The 21,329-nt window shown below is 49.1% G+C and overlaps 4 protein-coding genes across 4 annotated transcripts; 2 read left to right on the top strand and 2 right to left on the bottom strand.

Annotated features, from left to right (window-relative positions):
• Positions 1 to 23: 23 nt before the first annotated feature.
• Positions 24 to 1,346, bottom strand: LOC128720880 (serine--tRNA synthetase-like protein Slimp). Its single transcript, XM_053814578.1, has one exon. The coding sequence runs from the start codon at positions 1,344 to 1,346 to the stop codon at positions 63 to 65; it is 1,284 nt and encodes a 427-aa protein (XP_053670553.1). The 3' UTR covers positions 24 to 62.
• Positions 1,347 to 2,273: 927 nt separating this feature from the next.
• LOC128731897 (probable Rho GTPase-activating protein CG5521) lies at positions 2,274 to 11,623 on the top strand. The gene is made up of 7 exons (XM_053825052.1): positions 2,274 to 2,379; positions 3,428 to 3,538; positions 4,015 to 4,032; positions 4,850 to 9,747; positions 9,868 to 10,937; positions 11,025 to 11,254; positions 11,337 to 11,623. Exons 1-7 carry the CDS (start codon positions 2,274 to 2,276, stop codon positions 11,621 to 11,623), a joined length of 6,720 nt encoding a protein of 2,239 aa, XP_053681027.1.
• Positions 11,624 to 13,431: 1,808 nt separating this feature from the next.
• On the bottom strand, positions 13,432 to 16,302 carry LOC128720818 (aspartate aminotransferase, cytoplasmic). Its single transcript, XM_053814515.1, has 5 exons — positions 16,210 to 16,302; positions 15,910 to 16,118; positions 14,811 to 15,470; positions 14,412 to 14,720; positions 13,432 to 14,335 (listed from the first exon to the last, which is right to left on the bottom strand). The coding sequence occupies exons 2-5, from the start codon at positions 16,016 to 16,018 to the stop codon at positions 14,199 to 14,201; spliced, it is 1,215 nt and encodes a 404-aa protein (XP_053670490.1). The 5' UTR covers positions 16,019 to 16,118; positions 16,210 to 16,302; the 3' UTR covers positions 13,432 to 14,198.
• A 506-nt stretch (positions 16,303 to 16,808) lies between these two features.
• On the top strand, positions 16,809 to 18,817 carry LOC128720264 (protein C12orf4 homolog). Its single transcript, XM_053813924.1, has 2 exons — positions 16,809 to 18,176; positions 18,261 to 18,817. Exons 1-2 carry the CDS (start codon positions 16,809 to 16,811, stop codon positions 18,468 to 18,470), a joined length of 1,578 nt encoding a protein of 525 aa, XP_053669899.1. The 3' UTR covers positions 18,471 to 18,817.
• Positions 18,818 to 21,329: the final 2,512 nt, after the last annotated feature.

Below are 21,329 nucleotides of genomic sequence, written 5' to 3'. Positions count from 1 at the left end.
CTCTAAGGCGAAGGAATCGAAGTATCCCAAACCCAGGAATCAGCAACGAGTTGGATAAGATTTTATTGCTTTTCGTAAGCATCATGTAGAGAAAGATCTTTGAACTGTACACCATTATCTAGTAGCAGCTTGATCAAATCAAGCGAACGCATTACTGTCCCTGCCACTAGGTGTGGAAAACGTTGCGTTTTGCCTTCTTGATAGATAAATGCGATTCGTTTACTGATAAAATCTGAATAGTAAACCAGTTCTCCAACCTTAACATATTGCTGTTTCCTATCAGCAAATAACTCAATATCGACGCGCATTGCTTCGACGGGGCGAAGATCGCATGCTGGTACTTGAACAATCCGATAACCGACAGGCAGCTGATCATAGAACTGCCTATAGGAGAGAATAACACTGTCAAACATCTCCTCTGCTTCTTTCGCTGTTCTAGAGGCTCCAAACAGATGCACTTCGTTCGACTGTGGCCCATTGAACTCGTATTGCTTTCCGTTAGCAATCAATCGCAAGGGCAGAGCGGAAGGAAACACTGCTAGTTTGGTGAAGTAACCTAAAAAGCTGAGCAAGGTGCCACCACCACATAAATGCAGAAGGTTCACTTTATCTTCTGGTTCGGCATCTTCCTTTACGAGAAACAGAGACTCCTTGCTGACCATGGCTGCCTCAACAAGGAAGCTCCGCACAAAGTCCGGATTGCTGAAGACGATGAAATTCTCTTTCCGGAACGTTTCAGAACATTTCATCGGTAATCGCAGGTCCATCCAGGCGGCATCTCCGGTCATGTACAAACAATTGTTGCTGAATTGTTCAAGTTGTTGCTCTAGGGCAGTTCTATTGGCGTTTTCTCTACTTTTCCTCTCACATGCTGGTCTTTCATAGATGCATTTTTGCTCGTTTTCTGGAGTCCGTTCGTGTAGATCATTAGGAATGGTTAGGAAACTGTTGGCAATGAACGCATCGGCCACTTTGTAGCTGTGTTCTTTCAACATTTTCAAATCATCACGAGCAAGAACGGCGCGCGCTTTAAGCTGCTTCTGCTCTTCCTTGCAGGTCGACTGTTGGATCTGTTTCTGGAGGTCTATGCGACACTGTTCAATATCTTTTTTACGTCTTTCTACGTCTCGGTACAATTGCCACTGTTGTTGAAGATTATCGCAATCCAGTGGGTGTTTCCTAAGCCGTACATTTTGTTTCAAACGTTCGAAATCACCCAATTTGTGATCGAAATCGAGATATGGCACTAAGACGGCAAATTGTTCCCGCGCTTTATCGCCGGTTAAGTAGAGCGCCGACGATAATAACCGCTTATGAACCATTAGCGAAATGCTCGATTTAAGCATGTTTCGAACTGGTTAAAGAATATTTAGCATTTACTTTGAAATGAACAACAACAAAATGGTTTGTTTATGCAACCGGCAAACACTACATGTACATGTGGGCAGTTCATTTGACAGTGGTTTGAATTTAATTTAACCAGCAAATTATTAACAAAAGAAAATCTCAATAAAAACATTGAATTACATTGTACATAATTTAATTCACAAAAATTTTAAATATTATGTCTTGAAATAATCTGTCAAAGATGATAAAGTGCAGCGAAGATATGCATTCAGTGCTTATGACACAGTAACCTTTATTGTAAAATTATGACAAAAAATTACCAAAAAAAAGTGTTGCATGAATATTTTAATACACTAATAATTCGTAGCATACATAAAGACGCATAATAATTAAGTTTAATAAGGTTTGAAAGCCGAAGTGCTAACGAACTGGCCACTGTGCAGATGCTTGTCTGTTCGTTGGATGCCTATCGAAAAGTACTCACACGCGGCACACCTTCGCGACAGGGAGAAGAAACGAAACCGGCACTGTGACGGGTAGTGATGATGTAGCTCAGTCAGCAGGGAGAAACGGAGTGGATTTTTTGGAAAAGGCAACACGGTCACAATAACGTAGGTTGTAGGTGCAAGTCGTGATTAAGTGTTTTCGGGTGTTTAACCTTTCGCGAGCCCTCCCAAAACGCAAAGGCGAGCTCGACTACTAAACACCCTTCAATAATGTGCTAGGTGTGCGTCCTGCCATACGGTGCGAATGTTGTCCGTGATCCATCTTCACCATGGAGGATTTGTTTTTGTTTTCTCGGTCGCTCCACTAGCAAACTGAAATGTGTTAATCCAGCGGGCCTGTTGGTAAATACGGCCACAATTTCGGTTTGCCGTTTGTTCGCGTAGTTTCGATGGTTTAGCAAAGCTCACAACAACGTGACCATGTTCACCAAAAAGGCCAATATCGATTTGAAAAAGTCGACCCAAAAAATACAGGACAGCAAGAAAGATTCGGCCGCCCGCTTGCGACACCTGAAAACCATACTCGGTAAGCGACGTAGGATAGAGCGAAAGATCAAATCTATTGCTGACCGCGCGGGTTCCTGGGTTCCGAGGGCAGACCAGGCGACGAAATATGTCGGTGGCTAATTTACATATTCAGTTGGCGTACACGTCAGTAGGTTGCGATCGCGAGGGGGCGCAGGAAAAGTGGACGTGAATCACACCTGTGTGCGATGTGTTCGATCTTCGTCCCATCGCCAACCCTCGAAGGGTGAACATTGGGGGTGGAACATTCGAAACCATCCCGTTCCTGGCCTGAGCGAACTCAACCCGCGGCGTTGCTCCATCGGGCACACGTTGCCAAACAATTAGATTTCCATGTTTGCAGCGCTACGAATCCCCCTCCTCAATGAAGGTGGGGGTATGCTGAACGAAATGTGCGCTGCCTGTGGTTTTGTGTGTACGTTTGTGCGCTTCACTGTTATGTTTAAGCGGAGCAGACCTGCCAGCGGCAGCGTTGGGCGAACGAGCCCCTTTAGGCGGATCCATGTCTGCTTCTTCGTGTGAACAGAAAACGCGAGCACGGGAAAAGAGCGAACCGCTGCAGTTGCGAGATGCATTCGTCCATTGTGTATATGTGTGTGCGAGCTGCAGGCGATGGGTGCGTGAGCGCAAAGAGCGCGAAAACCGCGAGAGCGAGGATAAAAAACGTAAACAATCCATTTACTACAAGTTCATGGTTTGCTGCGACGCACTGAACTGGTTGTTTGATGTGAAAAGTAGCGCTATTGTTCCGAGGGTTATTCTTGTATTCTTGCGATTCCCGATGCTCGCTACCGTTTGCCCCCCGGTTCCGTCGAAAGCACCCAACCGTACCTTTTCTGCCGCTGGGATGATGCGTTGTGCAAAGGAACGCCCAATGAAATTGATGTTTTTTTACCCATCTACGCGCCACAAATCGGGGAGGTCTCTGTTTAGTATTCAGCTCAAATCGAGCTACCTGTCGCGAGGGTGTCGATCGTCATGAAACCTATTCGACTAAGATTTCGAAGCGCGCCTGTTTTGCTAACTCTTTTCTTTCTCGCCTTTTGCAGAACACGTGGACAGCGATGAGGCGAAAAATTTGTTCGAAGCAAACTACAGCCACGTCTACTACATCCTCTACGATACGTTCGTCCAGGCAGAGGCGAACCTGAAGCAACGTGGTAAGTGCCCGATCATGACCATAAAGCGGAAGAGATTCCCAATGCCACAATCGATCGCTTTTTCTTTCATTCAACACACCTCCATACATTTCTAAATGTCTTGGTTCTTAATTGTAGCACAATATTTGCATTAAATGTTTAAACCGACCCAAAACGATCCCATGACAATTTCACAAATGTGTTTCAATCGCGTCACGCGATCATCATTTTGGGGATGTTCCCTAGAATAATACAGCGTTTCTTCTTTTACATGTTTGTCCATCTTCTATTTCCACTTTATTCTCCATCAACTTCTATGCTGTGGTGCTCATCGTATGTTTGAATGCAACAACGCACGTATGCACTCATGTACTTACTCTGAACACTATTATACGCATTACGCAATACTGATCACTATTGAAAATTATTCTTAACCGGTACGCTGGCCGAAATTGTAAAATATATCTATTTTACAATACATATTTTGTACATACCAGAGCTTTCCTTTCACATCGGTAAGTGAGTGAATGAGCGTGTAGGAACAGCTTCCAAGTTTTGGTGAATTGACTTTATTGACCAGTTGTTTACGCTACTTTGGCATGAATAATTGCATGGCTCGTATTGCTCTACTTGTTGCGCTATAATAAATATTGCTTTGTTACAGATCCTTTGAGAATGCCTAATATGTCCTTCTTTCATCGTTCGAATGTTTTGTCTACATTGTTTCGTAAAAGCATCCTGTATCAATGGTTCAATGATTTTTGTTATGTGCTGTCTTAAAATTTCTGACTGACTGACTAACAAACGCAATTCCGTTTCACGATTTTACACTTAGCGTTATAAGGGTAGTACTATTATTTTTTTGATAATATTTACTTCAAGTAAATCAAAAAGGTTTGACAAACTCAACTTTTTACAGTGTATTAAGATGAATTCATTTATTTTTGCTGTAAAATGTACTCTTTTGAACGAAAAAATAGTGTCATATCGCAGGTATAGGTGGTTGGCAATACTGCTGACACAATATATGAGAAGTGCTAGATGTAAAGATGGATGAAAATATGAAAATGTAATGATTCACTGCTATAAATAATATGTTTTTGTCAGCTTATTTTCTAAAACTGAATCCCATAGAAAACCCTAACCTGACAGCAGATCGACAAGGAGCTATTCTTGTTTCGTTTAGTGTATTTTTCTAAAGTTGGTTGTAGCGTTTTCCGTTAATTTTCAATGAGACAATTTTTGTGCGTTGACTGACACACTGCGTGCTAATAATACTGCTTTCTAATATCTTGTCTGTTTTTTTCGCAATTAATTTACCTTTTTACGCAGTTCACAAAACACACCGTGAGGAGCTGGACGGATCATTATGGCTGCTGAGCAAAATACTCTGCCTTCTACCAGAACTGGTGCAACGACGATGGCAGTGTCATTCGCTTGGTCGCATTCTGGCGAAGTTGCTCCACTATGGCAACAGCGTAAAGCTACGCCGTGAAGGTGTGAAGTATTTTCTCCTCTGGTACCAAGCACTCGGTGATAATGCACCGCCCTTCGTCCACGGAATGTTCACGGAACTCGTGCCGGGATTAACAGTGCCACAACGTGGCAAAAACTCCCATCCTGGTTCTGGTCCATCCGACAGTGAATTTATAACGACGGATCTGCTCAATCACCCGAACTTAAAAGGTGAATTGGGTGGATCCGTGTTCCACGATACCACTGCGACGCATCCGGTAAAGTCACCCGAAATTCAACCCCTCATTCCGCCCAGCTCGAGCGAACGTACGGCGGCACCAGATCCGCGGGATGGGCTTGAAATTTTGCTGGACTGCATGGTGCAATCCTGCGGATGTCTCAAATGGCGCGACAACAGTCCCCAGCGCCACATCCGGACGTTCAACTTCCTGCTGACGAAATTCCGTGAACAGTACCTGCCCGTGTTCTGTCCGTCGTTTGACTACAGTACGTCCGTCTACGAGCCGAAACTTGACCTGCCCGTCATCCGGAACGTTTCAAAGAGAGAAGAGGTGATGAGTTCGTGCGTGGTCGTGCTCATAATCTGGATCGCAAAGTACACGCATGAGCGGCACGTGAACAGCAAGCTAGAGCAGCTCCTCTCGATCGAGGACGAACCAGGTGCCGCTGCTGGTGGCGGATCGCTGGACCACGCCAGCTTGCTATCCAACCTACGCCACATGGGCTACACGCAGACGCAGCTCGTCCGGGACGTGCTGTACTCGAGTCGAGAGACGATCAACTTTGTGCACGAGATCTACCGGCAGGCATTTCTCATGGCGTTCACCTCCAAATCACAGATCGAGGCTATGCGGATCGCTATCTCCGTTTATCGCGATTGGATGAGCAGTATTCCTCCGCCACCGTTCCTGCTAGAACCCGACCTGGAACCAGTACCGTTGGGAGCAGGATCTCCCGGTGGTACGGTGGCCACCACCACCACCACAGACACAATCGCCGCTCCGGTCACTGGGAGCATACGACCCGGAAGCCAAAGACTTCGAACCGATTCCTACCTCGGTGCGATGATGATGACCAAGGAGAATGGTTCGATTCGTGCGGGGTTGCAGAACGTGCTGCAGGTATTCGTGACAAACGCGGTGAACGTGTTTATGGTCAATACGGCCCACCTGAACCTGCACTTTCAGTCGAAAACGAACGCGGATGGGTACGCAACCCCGTTGGATGAACAGACGGACATCTGTAAACGCGTGCTCAACATCTATCGCACGATGGTCATGAAAACGCGCATGGAAGGCAAAACGTGGGAGCAGCTGCTGCTCGTCCTGCTGCAGGTGACCTCCGTCATACTCCAGAATTCGCCACCGAATGCGAAGAAAAATAATCTCGGTGGGCGGTTGGCGCAGCCCATCTTCCAGACGCTGATCGTCACGTGGATCCGAGCGCACACGAACGTCCCGGTCAACGCGGGATTGTGGGACAAGTTCCTTAAGGTGCTTTCCTCGCTAACACACCGGGAAGAACTCATCGTGGAATGGGACAAAACGATGCAAACATTAACACGCGTCCTCGCCCGGCAGGTGTACAATATCAATTTGTCCGATCTGCCCCTGGATCGGCTGGCCGAGCAGAAGGGAAAACGCAAGCGAGGCACACCATCCAACTGGACGACGAGCGAAAGCGGTCGCTCTGGGGCGACTGGCAGAGAAGTCTCTGGTGGTGCACCGAACACAGCTGATCGACACGGTGCGGGATTGCATGATATAACATTTACCAATGGTAGCAACGTTAGCGCATCTGCTGGTCCGCATGGCGTAACAACCGGTGGGAATGCTCAACTTAATGGTGCGAGTGGCCAGGGTAAAGCTGCTCTGGACGATGACCGGTCAAATAGTGGCGGTCCACAAGCGTTAACCGGCACGACGACGTCGGGAGGGTTAAGAATCACTAGCAACCGCAGCATCCCTGGAACACCGTCGCTCAACAGAAGCTACAGTGAAGGAAGCCTCATCTCAGCGACGTTCCGGAAGTCACGCACTCGCCGCCGTTTGCGCAATGCCGGGCTAGGTTTGATAATGGGAAACAACACGCGTGAACAGAGGGCAACGGCGGAACCGCAACACCTTCCCGCCGATCACTCCTTTTCCCGGCTACTTTCCAACACGTCAACATTCCTGAGTATTAGCAGTGAGAATCTTGAGATGGCTTCATTTTCCGAGTGTACCGAGGTTCCGATCGACAGCGAGGTGCAAGGAACCGCCGGTGGTATCATTCGGCGGGCATTGTCGCTAGATTCCGTTCGACCTCCCGGTGATGCCGGAAAAAAGGACCATCTAGACGGGGATGGCTACCATGAGCATCATCGAGCTGGAGCGAGCTGTGAAGGTGGTGGATCACGCAGTCCTTCACCGACGGCGTCGAGTGGCATCGAGAGCGGCTCGATCAAGGATTCACCAATGCAGATAGCGGACGCATTGACAGCGGATAGTTCCAGCATCGACACGCAAGATGATCCACAATCGTTTGGAGGGTCCACCTCGTCAATGGGTGGTATGACCGCGGATCGCCGATCGATTCTTGCAGGTGGCACAGCCCGCGGATGGCTGCCGGATGTAGCAGCCGTAATGTGGCGTCGGATGCTGGGAGCGCTCGGGGACGTGAACAAAATTCTCAACCCGAAACTGCACGCGCAGGTCTACCAGTACCTGGTTAGCATGACGGAGAGTCTGATAAAGATTCGGATGAACCAGGGCATCGCCCTTGATGGAGGTGGACATACTGCGACGCCAACAGCGGGTACAAACGGTACGAATCTGGTGCCTCCCATCGCGTTGGTGGCTCCGTGGTGTTATGGCGCTCTTGCCCTCGATGCTCAATACGCCCAAGGCAAACTGTACGCCATGCAACTACTGTGCACGATCGTGCAAAGTGGTGCTAGCCTCGGAAACAATCAGCTGCCACTGTTCTATCATGCCCTACATCAAGCCCTTACGGGTGAAGACCGCGCAATGGCTTACACCGCTTTGCGCTATCTCGGTGGGCCACGGTTCCTGAGTTTGCTGCTTCCCGGTCATACTCTGCTGTTGCTCGACTTGGTACACGCCTCGACCGTCGTGCTGACTTCCTCTGAAACGGGTTCTCACGCTCCCCGGGCACAGGTGGCTGGGTTGCTTGGATCACTTCTCTGCTTTCCGCGCACATCTTTACCGGGACCGGTTTTGCAGCCCTCCGAGCCACATATCGATCTGATGGAATGTCCCGATTTGCAGGAACACGTGCTGAATGTAGTGCTGCGTTGTGCCCGTCGCGAACCGACCGCTAAAGCACGCTGTATTGCGATCGCCTCACTCGGCCAGTGGATTCTACAGAATCTTACCAATCCCAACCCACAACAGCAGCAACATCAGAGCACCGACGGAGAGGGTCCGTTTAAGCAAAAAGTTCCACATCATTCCAGCGAACAGCCCCATCACGGTGGTAACCGATCGGGCTGGGAGCAGTTGCCGGCTTATGCCGTGAATCCACGCATACGGGAGGCTTTCCAGGTTATTTTACAGGCGCTTCAGTTCAAGCATCACACCATCGCCCGGCTGGCTTCGGAAACGCTGAAACTTTGCGCCGAGCAGGGAGCCAGGATCGAGCAAATCGAACGCCTTCCTCAGCTGATTATCGACACGGTGTGTCTCTCGTTGGACATCCACAACGTGCCACACCCGAAGGAATCGGACAAGACCGTCCTAACGTCGCTCCTGCTTACACTGGGGGAGCTGTGCATGTCTTTCTCCGTGCGCACGCTGCAGCAACCGAAACATCATGACTCAGCGGAATCTCTTATACTGGTTGTCTTTCGGATTCTGTTCAAAATCGCCACCGGAATGCAGAATGGAGAGCGCATCAAGCTGTTCACCACCGACGAAGACTTTGACTCGTGTATCACGGTGGACGACGTGCGGGAGAGCAGCAACGGTGGAATCGGTGAAGCCGGCGCATACCAGACCTCGGAATCGATTGCCAACTGTCAGTCGGCGATCCGGCTGTGCGCAAAAACGGTCGCAATGCATCTCATCACCAATCTCGGACACTTCCCGATGGGTATCGGTGCAACGCGGCTCAGCTCGCTGGTGGATGAGCAGGACGATTTGATGGCAACGGTTCCAACGGTTCCAACACCTGCTACGACCGGTTCTACCACAGGTGGAACGCTACAACGAGAGAACTCCATCGCGGGTGGTCGAGTCGACGCGATGGAACACGTGCTGGCTTCTCCAAACGTGCAGCTGCTTATGCTTGGTCCCGAGCTGGTCGCAAGCTTCATTGAACTGCCGGCTTTGAAGCTACCAGGCGGCGGTGTAACGGCGGGATTGCTGACGGCAAGCCGACAGGTTCGTTTGCTGCTTCGTGATTTAAACGGTAAAGCGTGCTGGGACGCGTCGATACTGTACCAGGAACCGTCAGGTGCGAACGGACCACCTTCGCCTCCAGCGGCCGAGCTCGAACGAAACACAACATTCCAAAATGCCGCACCAGTTTCGCGACACTACGCATATTCCACCGTACCTGCGGCCGGTCAATTGCCCGGTGGCACCGTGCCGGCAAGACATTTTGCCAGCGGAAGTGCCTCGATCGATCCATTGATGTCTACCGCCATTGGCCTTCCGGTGACGCATGGTCCACGACATACGTTACGGCACCGGCCGGTGCATCAGCTGCCAGTTGCGAAGGATTTAGCACCTGATTTGGACCAATTGGACGATGTAAGTACCTACCACATTTTCTATTCCTTTTTTATACTTTTTTTATATTTTATATTTTTTTATAAGGACGAGATCAGAATAAAATGAGTATGGTGGTTTGATTTGTGCTTTTTATTACAGCTTCTGCAATACATCGGTTATACCAGCCCGGAGTGTTTGGACAGTTCGGAAGTGCCGCTCAACACGGCTGGTCCAAGTCCTCTTGGTGCCGCTTTGGAAGGGCAAACCATTTCCATCATACTGAACCAGCGTACTATCGAGGCCGAGGCAGTGGCTCGTCAAAATGCGTCAACGGCGGGACAACCTTGCGTGGAGCGGTCGTCATCGAGTGGAAACACCTCGTTCCCAACCATCGTCAACAGCAGCGGTTACGGTAGCTACTCGACTGGCCTATCGTATTCGGATGAATCTGGCACGAGTACCATCACTCGAGCAGCAACCGCTTTGCGACAGCAACAGCAGCAACAGCTTGAACGGAACGACGCGGCTATGAAACCATTCCAGCTCGGACGCATCCTGTTTAACCAGCTTGGACTCGCAGGATGGGAGCGTCGGAAGCGGACGCACCTGTTGCAGCGCACAGATAAATTGCTGCGCGAACTGCGCAATCTTGACAACCAAAAATGCCGCGAAACGCACAAGATGGCTGTGATCTATGTTGCCAATGGGCAAGAAGATAAGGGCAGCATTTTGCGCAATGCGTGTGGCAGCAGTACTTATGAGATGTTCGTATCCGCACTCGGGTGGGAGGTGGAACTGGAATCACATATAGGATTCCTGGGGGGTCTTCCGCGGCAGGGCTGCGGCCAGACGGCACCCTACTACGCGACCCCGTTCCTTGAGGTCATTTATCACGTATCAACCCGCATGCCATCCGACACACCGGAGGCAATATTGAACAAAACGCGCCACCTGGGCAACGACGAGGTGCACATCGTCTGGAGCGAACACAACCGCGACTACCGACGGGACATTCTGCCGACCGAGTTTTGTGACGTCCTGATCGTTATCTATCCGCTGAAGAGCGGCTTGTTCCGGGTGACAGTGAATAAAAAACCAGATGTACCGTGGTTCGGCCCACTGTCGGACGAGATGGTTGTGGGAGGTGCCTGTCTGGCCAGCCTGGTGCGCGCTTCGGCGATAAATGCAAGCAGAGCTAAGCGAAGCTCGTTGTCGCTGTACCAGCAGTAGTAAGTACCGAGAAGTCCGCTCACCAAAATGCAGCTTTTGGCGGAAAATAGGTTTTGGTTTTAATTTGTATCGTTTACTTCCTGCAGTTATGAAGAGCGAAACCGATCCATCGATACCGTCGCGTTGCGTCATAGGGAAAACAGCACGTTTGAGGAATTTACTGCTCGAATTTTTAGTCCGATCGCGCCCCAAAGCACCAAACCAGGTGCTGGTGGACCGGGAGGACTTGGTGGCACATCGATCGCGGCTGGTACGAATGCTCCGGCACCACTGGCGGCAGCTTTAATCGATCATCACAGTCGAGTCCCATCGAAAAGTAGGTATTCCTTGCGAACCTGAGATGAGTCGCCTGGAATTAACTGCACGCACCTCTTGATCGCCGCTCGCATGTTTTGCAGCATGGATACACCATCCGGAAATGGTAGCCACGGCCCGTGAGGTGACACAGCAAACGCTTGCCTCCGTGTCGCTAGATCAACCGTCCCCGAGGCCCCTACGTAAGTTGCACCACCCGTTCAAAGCAGCACCGAAGGGCAAACCCGGTCAACACGCCCCTGCCAGCAGCGGTCAGGCGTCTACTGCGGTGGCCTACGGAGCAGGAGCAAACACGGGTATGAACGTACCCGGCGTCGGTGGTGGCACGCCACCGGAAAGTCCCACTCTGCCTGGGCGGAGGCTGAAATGAGATTGGTGGTAGCTCCGGGCTACCGCAATCGAATTATTCATGGATCAACCACCACGAACGGACGGTTCAACCACGACAGTTACTTTTCTAGCGAGCAATAGCAACAGTAACCACTTAAAGGCTAGCAATATGTGTAAGAATATTGGCGGAAAAGCTGAAAGGATAGCAAGCGATCGGGTGGTACCTAGCATTCGACAACGGTACGATGTGACTGTAGTGGCCAGAATAACGGCTTGCTTTTGTGGAAAGTAAAGACAACAAGATAAGCAAATTAACAGTAGCCAACGGTTGTCACGGGCTAATTTATACACCTAATTCCACTTTTGTTGTGATCATTTTTGCGTGGAAAGGAATTCCCGATCCTAAATGCAAAGCGGGGTTGGTTGGAAAACAGCAACAAAACACTTAGCTTTAACACGTTCTAGATAGATAAACCATTGGGTAAGGCAAGGGTGGAGTGCAAGCAGAGATATGATGCAAAGAACGTGTAGCAGATGCATATACAGACATTTATATATTTATTTATTAACATGACTAACATTGAATCATTGGTAGTTAGGATTCGAAACATTTGACTCGAGATTGAATCAAAAACAGGAGGCGTCAGGAAGGAGAAGCGGTATTGCAGAAATGCATAAATACATACACAACACAGAAAAGCGTCCATTATGATAAGTGTACCATTTTAAGGTATTATTCTGTTACTATTTTATTAATATGATTACATTGTCCTTTTTACCATTCTTGTTTGTTTCGACACACTCACGCTTCATTAACGTATTGAGTTTTGTTACACAGTTCACACGTTTAAGGATAGGTTATTGACTAACGGAACGATCGAATATCTAATGGTAAAGATGGTGGGCAGCATAAGTCGTTACTGCTCGTTTATTTTCCTTTTACTCTCCGATCATGCATTTGAGGATGTGCTGTGGCTCGAAAAAGGCAGCTTACTTTGTGTGCGTATTTTTATCGATAGAGTCGATACAATTTGTTAGAGCTAGGAGGAAAAGGATTTTCACAAAACGTATACCCACACAGAAAATATCAGCAACGCTCTTATTTGCGAAGGATACAAGAGAGCCAACAACAACAGCAGCGGCAGTAGCAATAATAATTGTAAGATTTGTCAAATCATATAAACCACATTTCTATCTGTGTCCTTACGATGCTATGTCATCAGTATGATCCACAGGTGCACCGAAAACGCAATTTACCACGTACTGGCTCCTCCTTGAGCTGTAAATGCAGGCTGAACGGAAACACTTGTATGTGATTGATAGTAATGATGCTGAGGAAGGGTGGCAGGTAGCAATGATAAAGAGGTTTTTGGCAGGTTTACACCCAGGGTATGAAATTTCGATTCAATAGATAGAAAATGAAATTACTGACGACAGAATTGGCAGCTTTACGAAGTGCGAATGTAAGCAAACAGATAGACGGCCAGGTGATAAAGTGTTGACTTTTGCGATAATATTGCTAATATTTCAATGACAACATAACGGCGGCTACTTTTCGGTTTCTCGTTTGCAGCTGAAAATTCGATGATGCTACGAGAAAACTGATATGTAATATTTCCATAAGACATTTTTGTAACAAAACGCGCTTCATATTTCCTCTTGGAATTGCGGTGTAACGGTCCGTAAGTGCTTGAAAACAGCAAGTAATAGCAGCACACTTTTTCCAGCTACACAGTATGCAATCGGCAGTTTTGCAGCAGCTACACTTTCTCATATACTTACTAATTCAGAAATACTAGAAGTATAGAGCGATTTTGCACATTCATGCAACAGATTGCAGTTAAAAAATTTTCAAGTACACAAGAAATTGAAACCAAAATTGAAGCTAAAATAAAATGCAAACCAAATGAGCTTCGGTTAGGTGGATTTTTTCATGCTTACAGTTGCCGGATATTTGACAGTGACATTTTTCAAAAAAAATATGTAGTAGAATGTTCCGTTTTTTGTAATACAGCATATATTTATTGTTCCATTGTGAGCATAGTTGAAATGCCTTCGTCTTAATACATTGCACGGGCTCCAAATATTGCACTACCTTTAAGACAGATTAAAATGAACTACAACAGTTATGAAACTTCATTTACCAAAATTACAGAAAAAACCACACTCCCTACAAAACAATTATACCTACAACGGCTCATAACTCGGCTACCGATTACCATTTAGGACCCGTGTGTAAGGTGTGGTGTTCTATCAAATGTATTGTACTGTGTCGCCGCATGATGCAGGTTTTAAGCGTTATGTTCTTTCGTTCGTAGCCACATAAGTGTAAGTGGTTTTCAAGGCCCTTGACTTTATCATCTCTTGTTTGCAGACCAAAGTCTAACCTTGTGGCTGGTTATCAATCAAGGCAAATTTCAAAATGCAAAAAAAAACAGCAAATGCAAAATCTTAAGGCTTATCGTGGTGCATGTCTCTGGTGTGAGATTGATCGTTAAGGGAAAAGAGGACTGACTGTTCGTTGATTATATCAGCTCTTCGGTGTAGCTTGGTGATGTTTGTTGGTTCCCACAGAGCTATCTTTCATCCCCTGTGCTGCTGTCGTCGAGTGGGTACTATTCCCTGGTGACCGCTGCATGGATGGCCTTCGCAACGTACGCCACATTGCCCTCGTTTAGTCCGCACATGCTGATACGTCCCGTTTTCAGCAAGTAGATGCTAAACTCCTTTATTAAAATTTGTACTTGTTTCTCTGCGGGTGTAATATGAAACCAATTAGCATGCTCTTAAGCGTGAAACTGTACGAGTGGAAACAATCGCTGGCTTACCATTGAGACCCGTGTACGAGAACATACCAATTTGATTGGTAATGTGTTCCCATGTACCCGGAGTCTTGAGGGCGATGAGCTCATCGTAAAGGGCCTTCCGCATTGTAATGATTCGCGAGCTCATAGTCTTGATGCACTCCATCCACTCGTTGCGGAGATCCTTATCGGTCAGTACGCGGCTCACGATCCGGCTACCAAATGCCGGTGGGTTCGAGTACATACCACGAACCAACAGCGTAAGCTGCGAAGCGACCGCGGCGCTAGTGCTAGGATCCTTTTGGACCACCGTCAAATTTCCGATACGCTCGTCTGAAAGTGATACGTGTATGAAGAGAAGGCATTTCAAAATAGATACATCAAATGGGAATGTCCAAAAACTCTCCAAAACCCGGCGCTTACTGTAGAGGCCAAAGTTTTTGGCGAAGCTTTGCGAACAGAACAGCTCAAATCCACGGCTGACGAAGTACCGAACGGCGAAGGCGTCCTTGTTCGGGTCGCCGCTGGCGAAGCCCTGGTAAGCCGAGTCGAAGAACGGGAAAAGCTTCCGCTTTTCGCACAGGTCCGCAATCTGCTTCCATTGATCCTCGGTAGGATCGATGCCGGTCGGGTTGTGGGCACAAGCGTGCAGAATCACCACGGCTCCCTCCGGTGCATTGCCGAGGTCCTCCAGCATGCCCGCGAAGTCAATGGCACGAGTGTCCTGGTGCCAGTACCTGTACGTGCGCGGTTCCGTGAACCCGGCGTACGTAAAAACTTTGTGATGATTTTCCCACGTCGGATCGGAGTAGTAGAACGTGGTACGGTTGAGAATCCGCACAAGAAACTCGGCCCCAAGCCGCAGTGCTCCGGTGCCGGAAAGGCACTGCACACCGAAGGCACGCTTGTCCTTAAGTGCGCAATTATCTTCACCCAACAGAAGCGTGGTGGCGGCGTTCGTAATGTTGTCCATTCCGAGAACTGGTAGATATTCGTGGTTCAGCGATCCATCCGCGATGATAGCCGCCTCAGCCTTTTTCACCACCGGCAGGATCCATGGCTTTCCTTCGTTCGTGCGGTAAGCTGAAAGCAAACACAGGAGCATTATCAGGGGGCGGCAGCATGGAAACAATAATCGGAGAGTACTCCTTGGTGGCAGATTGACAGCAGATTGCCTAACCACCGATAACGATTCTGGTTGTTCCGTTGATTGGCAATTGGTGCACAACCCGGAGGTTCGAGATACTTATATGCCGGTCGATCGTGTACCATCCCACTCTTGAGATATCATATTTCCGTGCACCAGAGTGGTGTTTGCGTAAGAACTACTCACGCAACAAAAAATAGCGCGCGGCCAGCGTTCGCGGCTCATAAAATTAGACACTTTGCTTATTTTTGCAAAAAAATTGCATGACCTCGGTTGACCTTGGCAGCTTACCAACGGCATACACAAAACGAATGATAATGACGATGCACTGGGAGGGGGCCTACCTAGGGCTACCTAGGGCCTAAAAACACTTACCTCCAACGCCAAGGTTAACCTTGTTAGGATTGGGGTCTTCGATGCAAGCCTTATTCAGGGCAAACACTTCCACGGGGGGTCCCAATTCGACGGATGCGAAAAAGCTCATGGTTGCGCGTTGCTCGGTTGGGCTAACTTTCCCGATACTTGCTCTCAATTAACGCCTGCTGGAAGCACTGGGGGAGGGCACCTGTTCACTCGAACGTGCACTACAATAGAATGACGAGACGAATGGATGAGATTGCGTCGTTTCCGTGCTGTTCCACCACCTCCTTTCACCAATTGTGTAACTTTACGTACCGCTCCAACATGCAAGGCGGCTTGCTCCAATACGACCACATGTAAGCGTGTAAGCACCATACCCCTTACACTCGGATTCCGGGCCGGTCTTTCACGGTTGGGGCCGGACAGGGCTGTGTACAACATTGGCGAGAAATTTCGCGGAGCATAAAAGCATGTTCTCAGTTCTGACCCCTTCTCTCAAGGCGCGCGTACCGGCAAAAATAACCCATGCAACGGAATGCGAGAGAGAGTTTGATCAACAAACGAACTCCAACACATGCACGTGGGGCGATAACGAACCGTCGTGCAAGCAATGTTGATAGAAATGACGTGATCTCGGGGGCCAGTGAAGCAAACTTGTGAGAGAAGTGTGCTTTATGAGTATGCTAGTAAATAATAGTAACATTTGAGACTAATTTTAGGTTGATGCAATTTTGAATGACTGACTATCGTGTGTTCCATGAAAGCACAACGTTCAACCCTCAAATTGATAAGCTCGTTGGCATGCGCACACAACCCTCACGGCGAAACGTCACACGGCCACAGGGTTTGTTTTGATGCAATAATTTATGGGCAGTCAATAGTGCAATAATCTCGTAAGCAGTAGCAACATCAGAATGGAGCTAGAACCAACAAAAGTGGTCGACTTTCATTACGAGTACACGAACGTCGACGATAAACCGGCCAAGCTGGTGCACGCCATCGAAATCCCCTACAAAGGATGCGTGGAGGAGCTGTGTCACCATATTGTGGCGGTACGGATGGATCCGATCATGAAACATCTGAAGGCGCATGAGAAACTGTTGCCGGAACTGAAAACCTTCATCAGGCGTGAAAATCAGACGTTCTACGATGATCGCGATGAGCTGTTGCTGGAAAAGTTCCGCAACGGGACCCCGGATGTGGACACGCTGGCACTGGATACGGAGAAGCTGTACCGCGACGAGGTCCTTCAGTTTGCGGATCGCGTCGGCCCTACGGACGAGGAAATATTCGCCCAAAGCTACCACCAGCTGGTGCACTCGAACTTGCTGCCGGACATACTTGAAAAGGAGCGCGATTATGCCCGGACGATCGCGAGCCTCACGACACAGATGACGCAGCAAATTAACACGATGAATACGCTGCACCACGAGGAGATAGAGTCGAAATTAAAATTGCTCGACATATCGATTACGCCGGAAAACATTAACCACATGCTGGCGAAGCAATACGGCATGCAAAACATGATCCGCAAACAGTGCGAATCGGAGCTAGAATCGACTCGCGGACATCAGAAACAGGAATACCGCAATTGGGTGATGAAGCACGTAGACGATAGCTTTCTCGGTCACTCCGAAAGCCCGACGCAGATCGGAAACCGGTGGTCGATGATTTCCACCCAGGCTCCCTCCATGGAGGAGAGCTTTACCATCCATCTAGGATCGCAGCTTAAGCACATGCACAACATACGGATTCTTAGTGCGCGCGTGTCTGACCTGTGCAGTCCGCTGTATGGCGAGAATTCATTCGGCGGTCCGAACGTTGCTTTGGGACTCTATTCCAGCTCGCTTTGCGGTATTGTGGTGCTCACGCCCGCTGGTACCGTGACTCCCGATCGTGAAATACGACGCAACGCCAACATGTCGACCGAATTTCATTTCGATCAGATCGATCGCCAGATCGAGAAGATTCAGGAAGATTTGCGGAACCTACAGCAAAGCAATGCCTCTGAAGAGAGCGGGGCACAAAGCCTAGCCGCTGGAAGGCGACCGGATCGCATCCCGACGGTAAAACCAGGCGATGCGTTCATCACGCGCCATTCTAACCTCTCTCACTCGCACGTCATCTTCCACCTGATATCGGATGAAACATTCCAAAGCCCGAGTGAGATAAATTCGCGTCATCCTGTGATACTCGGTTTGCGCAACATATTGAAAATCTCCAGCAGACATGACATCACCACACTGACCATTCCAGCTTTGTTAAGACATGAAATGTCCGAGGTAAGAGCAGCATAAGTTATCTCCACGTGGTGCAATACTCAACATCAGCTGTTTTCTTTTTTTTGGCTTTCTTACACGCCACAGGATATGACGGTTAGTTGGTGTATACGCAGGGCAGAATTAGTATTTAAATGTGCCAAAGGATTCATGATAGAATCGGCGAGCTGGGGTGGAGCAGAACTGAATACTTTGCAGCTTCTACTGCCGCACGATATATCGGAGGAGCTCTTTAGAACGCTTGCTGACATGGTGCCGCACGTGTTTCGCGTGGCCAATCCTAAAATTCTTCAATGAATTTGCATTTTCCCCAAACTCTGTTGACAACAGCTTCACACTGTCGTTTGACCCGTTCGGTTTTAGCGGAAGGCACAATCACGTGTTGTGAGCAGTTTGAAACAAGAAGATCATATTCCGTAGAAGAAACCGCTGCCGCAATCATTTATCCAGACCGACGCCGATTGCCCATTTTTTGACGCATCTACGCCTTCTCTATGTGGTAACATGATATTACGGTATACGGTTGAACTCATTCTCAAAGCTTTAGTATGTGGTCTAACTCATATTTTATATAGCTTTTACGTTAGACGTCGCAACAGCTGGTTCGAAAGCATACGCTTCCTCGGGCTATTGTACCGAATCATTGCGTGGCTAGGCATAAAATAAATATTTTTGATGTTTAATGATGCCTTTGGCGAGGAATGTAATAGTCGTATAGCCATAAGCACTGAAAAACATCCAAAAATAAGTAACTTGTTTTAAATTTGGCATTTTGTAAAATGTTATATGTCGGCTTCTTTCATGACATAGCTGCCCACTTAAGTAGCATTGTCATAGTGACGTTGACAAGCGTAGCGCAAGATTCAGATAGCCGAGGTGCGAGAGATTATTTACAACGCGTAGCATCGAAAGCGGCCGACGCGTTGCTGAAATTCGTGTACAAAAACCTCCCCATTCGTCGTGCGTGAATTGGCAAACGCCGGAAAAGCGGTTGATTGGTTGTACAAGTTATTTGTTTCGTTGTGTTGTCGAGTTTGTGAGCCGCGGCTCAGTTTGGAGTTTAGCGAGCACCGCGTCTAGCTGTCCTTTGACAGTTGGGGTATGCTCTGAAATCGAATATGTAATGAGCCTTGAAGCTGCTGCTATTCGCTGGTATTGCCAACAAGCAAAGTTCGTCTCGGGACTTGACATATTTTTGTTTATGGTACATTTTTACTAATTTTTCACCGCGATTGCGATCAAACACGAACCCTCACCGTCAGCATCGCAACCCGGGGAAGTGCGTTCGGATGCGGATTACACGCGGGGCATAAACTAGACGACGGGGTTTCCAATGCCAGCCCGACGACGACGGTAGCCCCCAGCAGCAGCAGCAGCAGCACCAGCAGTGCCCGTGGTGTTTGGCTACATTGTGCGCCCATGTGTGTATGTTTGTGCGTGTGATTGTTCTACGGAGTTTGTATGTACGGCTAGTACGCGAGGAACGCTAAAAGCTGTGTCCGGTAGGTGAACGCGTTGTGTTGAAAGCTAGAAGCAACAAAAAAAAAACACATAACCTGGAACGGAAGCTATTGGCCATTTCTGCGACGCGTCCAGCCAAACGGTGAGTTCCCACAAGTAGGCGTGTAGCGAATCCGCCGTGCGTTAAGTCGCCAGTGCGTCCGCACGGTAACTTCTGGCGATGCCGCAAACGCCGTAACGACTAGCGATTCTCTTCTGCGATCATTGTCCATGGAAAAGTCGTGCGAATGGCGTATGCCCCGATCGTGAGTGCACTTCATGACCCTAAATATCCTTCCCGCGCTCTCCCACTCCTGCCACCCCCTTCCGGGTTCGTGATGGAATAATGTCAATCGCGCTGTGCGGACGGCTGTGTGCGGTGGAAATCAGCACCACCGCCAATGTCAGTGGGCGACGATCGTGTAGAAAGTGGTGAGCCATTCCCTCGACGCTTCTTCCAGTGTGCGTTTTCCGTCGGTCGCCCTCGATGGGTAAGCATTCCGTCGAGCTGAACCACCCGTGTGCTCGGTTTGCACGGGTTTTATTGCCAAACAAACTAACGCGTGGCAGTTTTGCGATGCAATCTGGAGTGTAAAAACTGTGTCTGCCCACCACCTTCGGTGACCTGCCCCACCACCATTCCTGGGGTTTCCTGTGGGTCGCTGGGTTGCGGGGAATCGCGCGTGTGTGCCTGCGTGCTGCTGGTAGTTTTGTGTGACGATCGTCGTCATCAGCCCTTTGCTCTGAGGGTGACAGTTGCTCGAAGAAAATTGGTTGTTTTGTTTTTTCGTCGTGCATCCATCCCCGCGCGTTCACAGCTAATCGTTTTTCGTCTATATTTCTCTCCTCTCTCCCCCCCCCCCTCGTCCCTTGCCCTTTTCCACCCTCGCGCAGTGGCCGTGTGAAAGCGAACACACCCCGCCCCCTCTAACCACCCGTCTGCCCCACTCTGTGCCTGGTGCGGCGTGGAAAGAACAACGGACCCGAGGAGCGAAAGGAAAACAAAACACACCGCCTGGCTATCGAGCGTGCGAGCGAGAGAGGACGTGGTGCGAGGAAAAGAAAAACGCTTGGCGAGTTTGGTCACGGAACGAAAAGCGAAAGCGCTTTAGAAGGAGCAATAGCGTAAATCTGTGCCCCACGGTGGTGCGACCCGTGCGTCCGAGCAGGAACGCGTCGAGAGAGAGAGAGCGATAGAGAGTGAACGACATCTCAGCGGTATTCGGCACCCAGTTTGCCTACCATCCGGCAAATTCCGCCAACCGACGGGATCTTTTGTAGGGTTGGCTCGCGTAAGTACCGCCGCAACCCGTGCCACAGCGTGCCGTAAAAGCAGAACCACCAATTTGGAGGATCGTCGCGCGTGACGTCGCCAAGCTTTCGTCATCAGTTGGTGGCCCCATTAAGGCTGCCCGCTTGGTCCGGTTCGTTTCCTGATCCACGCCAACACCAGCAAACCAGCACACCAGCACACACAGTGAAGGGCTGCTCGTTTGCACTTGGCCAACGATTGTCCGTGCTCCGGCAGCGCCGTAACGTGTGCTTCGTCTTTGCGGCGAGGACGCGTGCTTTTTGTTTTGTTTCAGCCCTATTTGGTTGCTGCTGGCACCGGTGAACTCGCGATCGGGCCCCCTCTCCTCCCCCACCCGTAGCACG

This window comes from Anopheles nili, chromosome 2, assembly GCF_943737925.1.
Source record: "Anopheles nili chromosome 2, idAnoNiliSN_F5_01, whole genome shotgun sequence".
In the NCBI taxonomy this organism is placed as follows: Eukaryota; Metazoa; Arthropoda; class Insecta; order Diptera; family Culicidae; genus Anopheles; species Anopheles nili.
The sequence above is the reverse complement of the archived record's forward strand: the minus strand, read 5'-3'. Positions and strand labels throughout refer to the sequence as shown.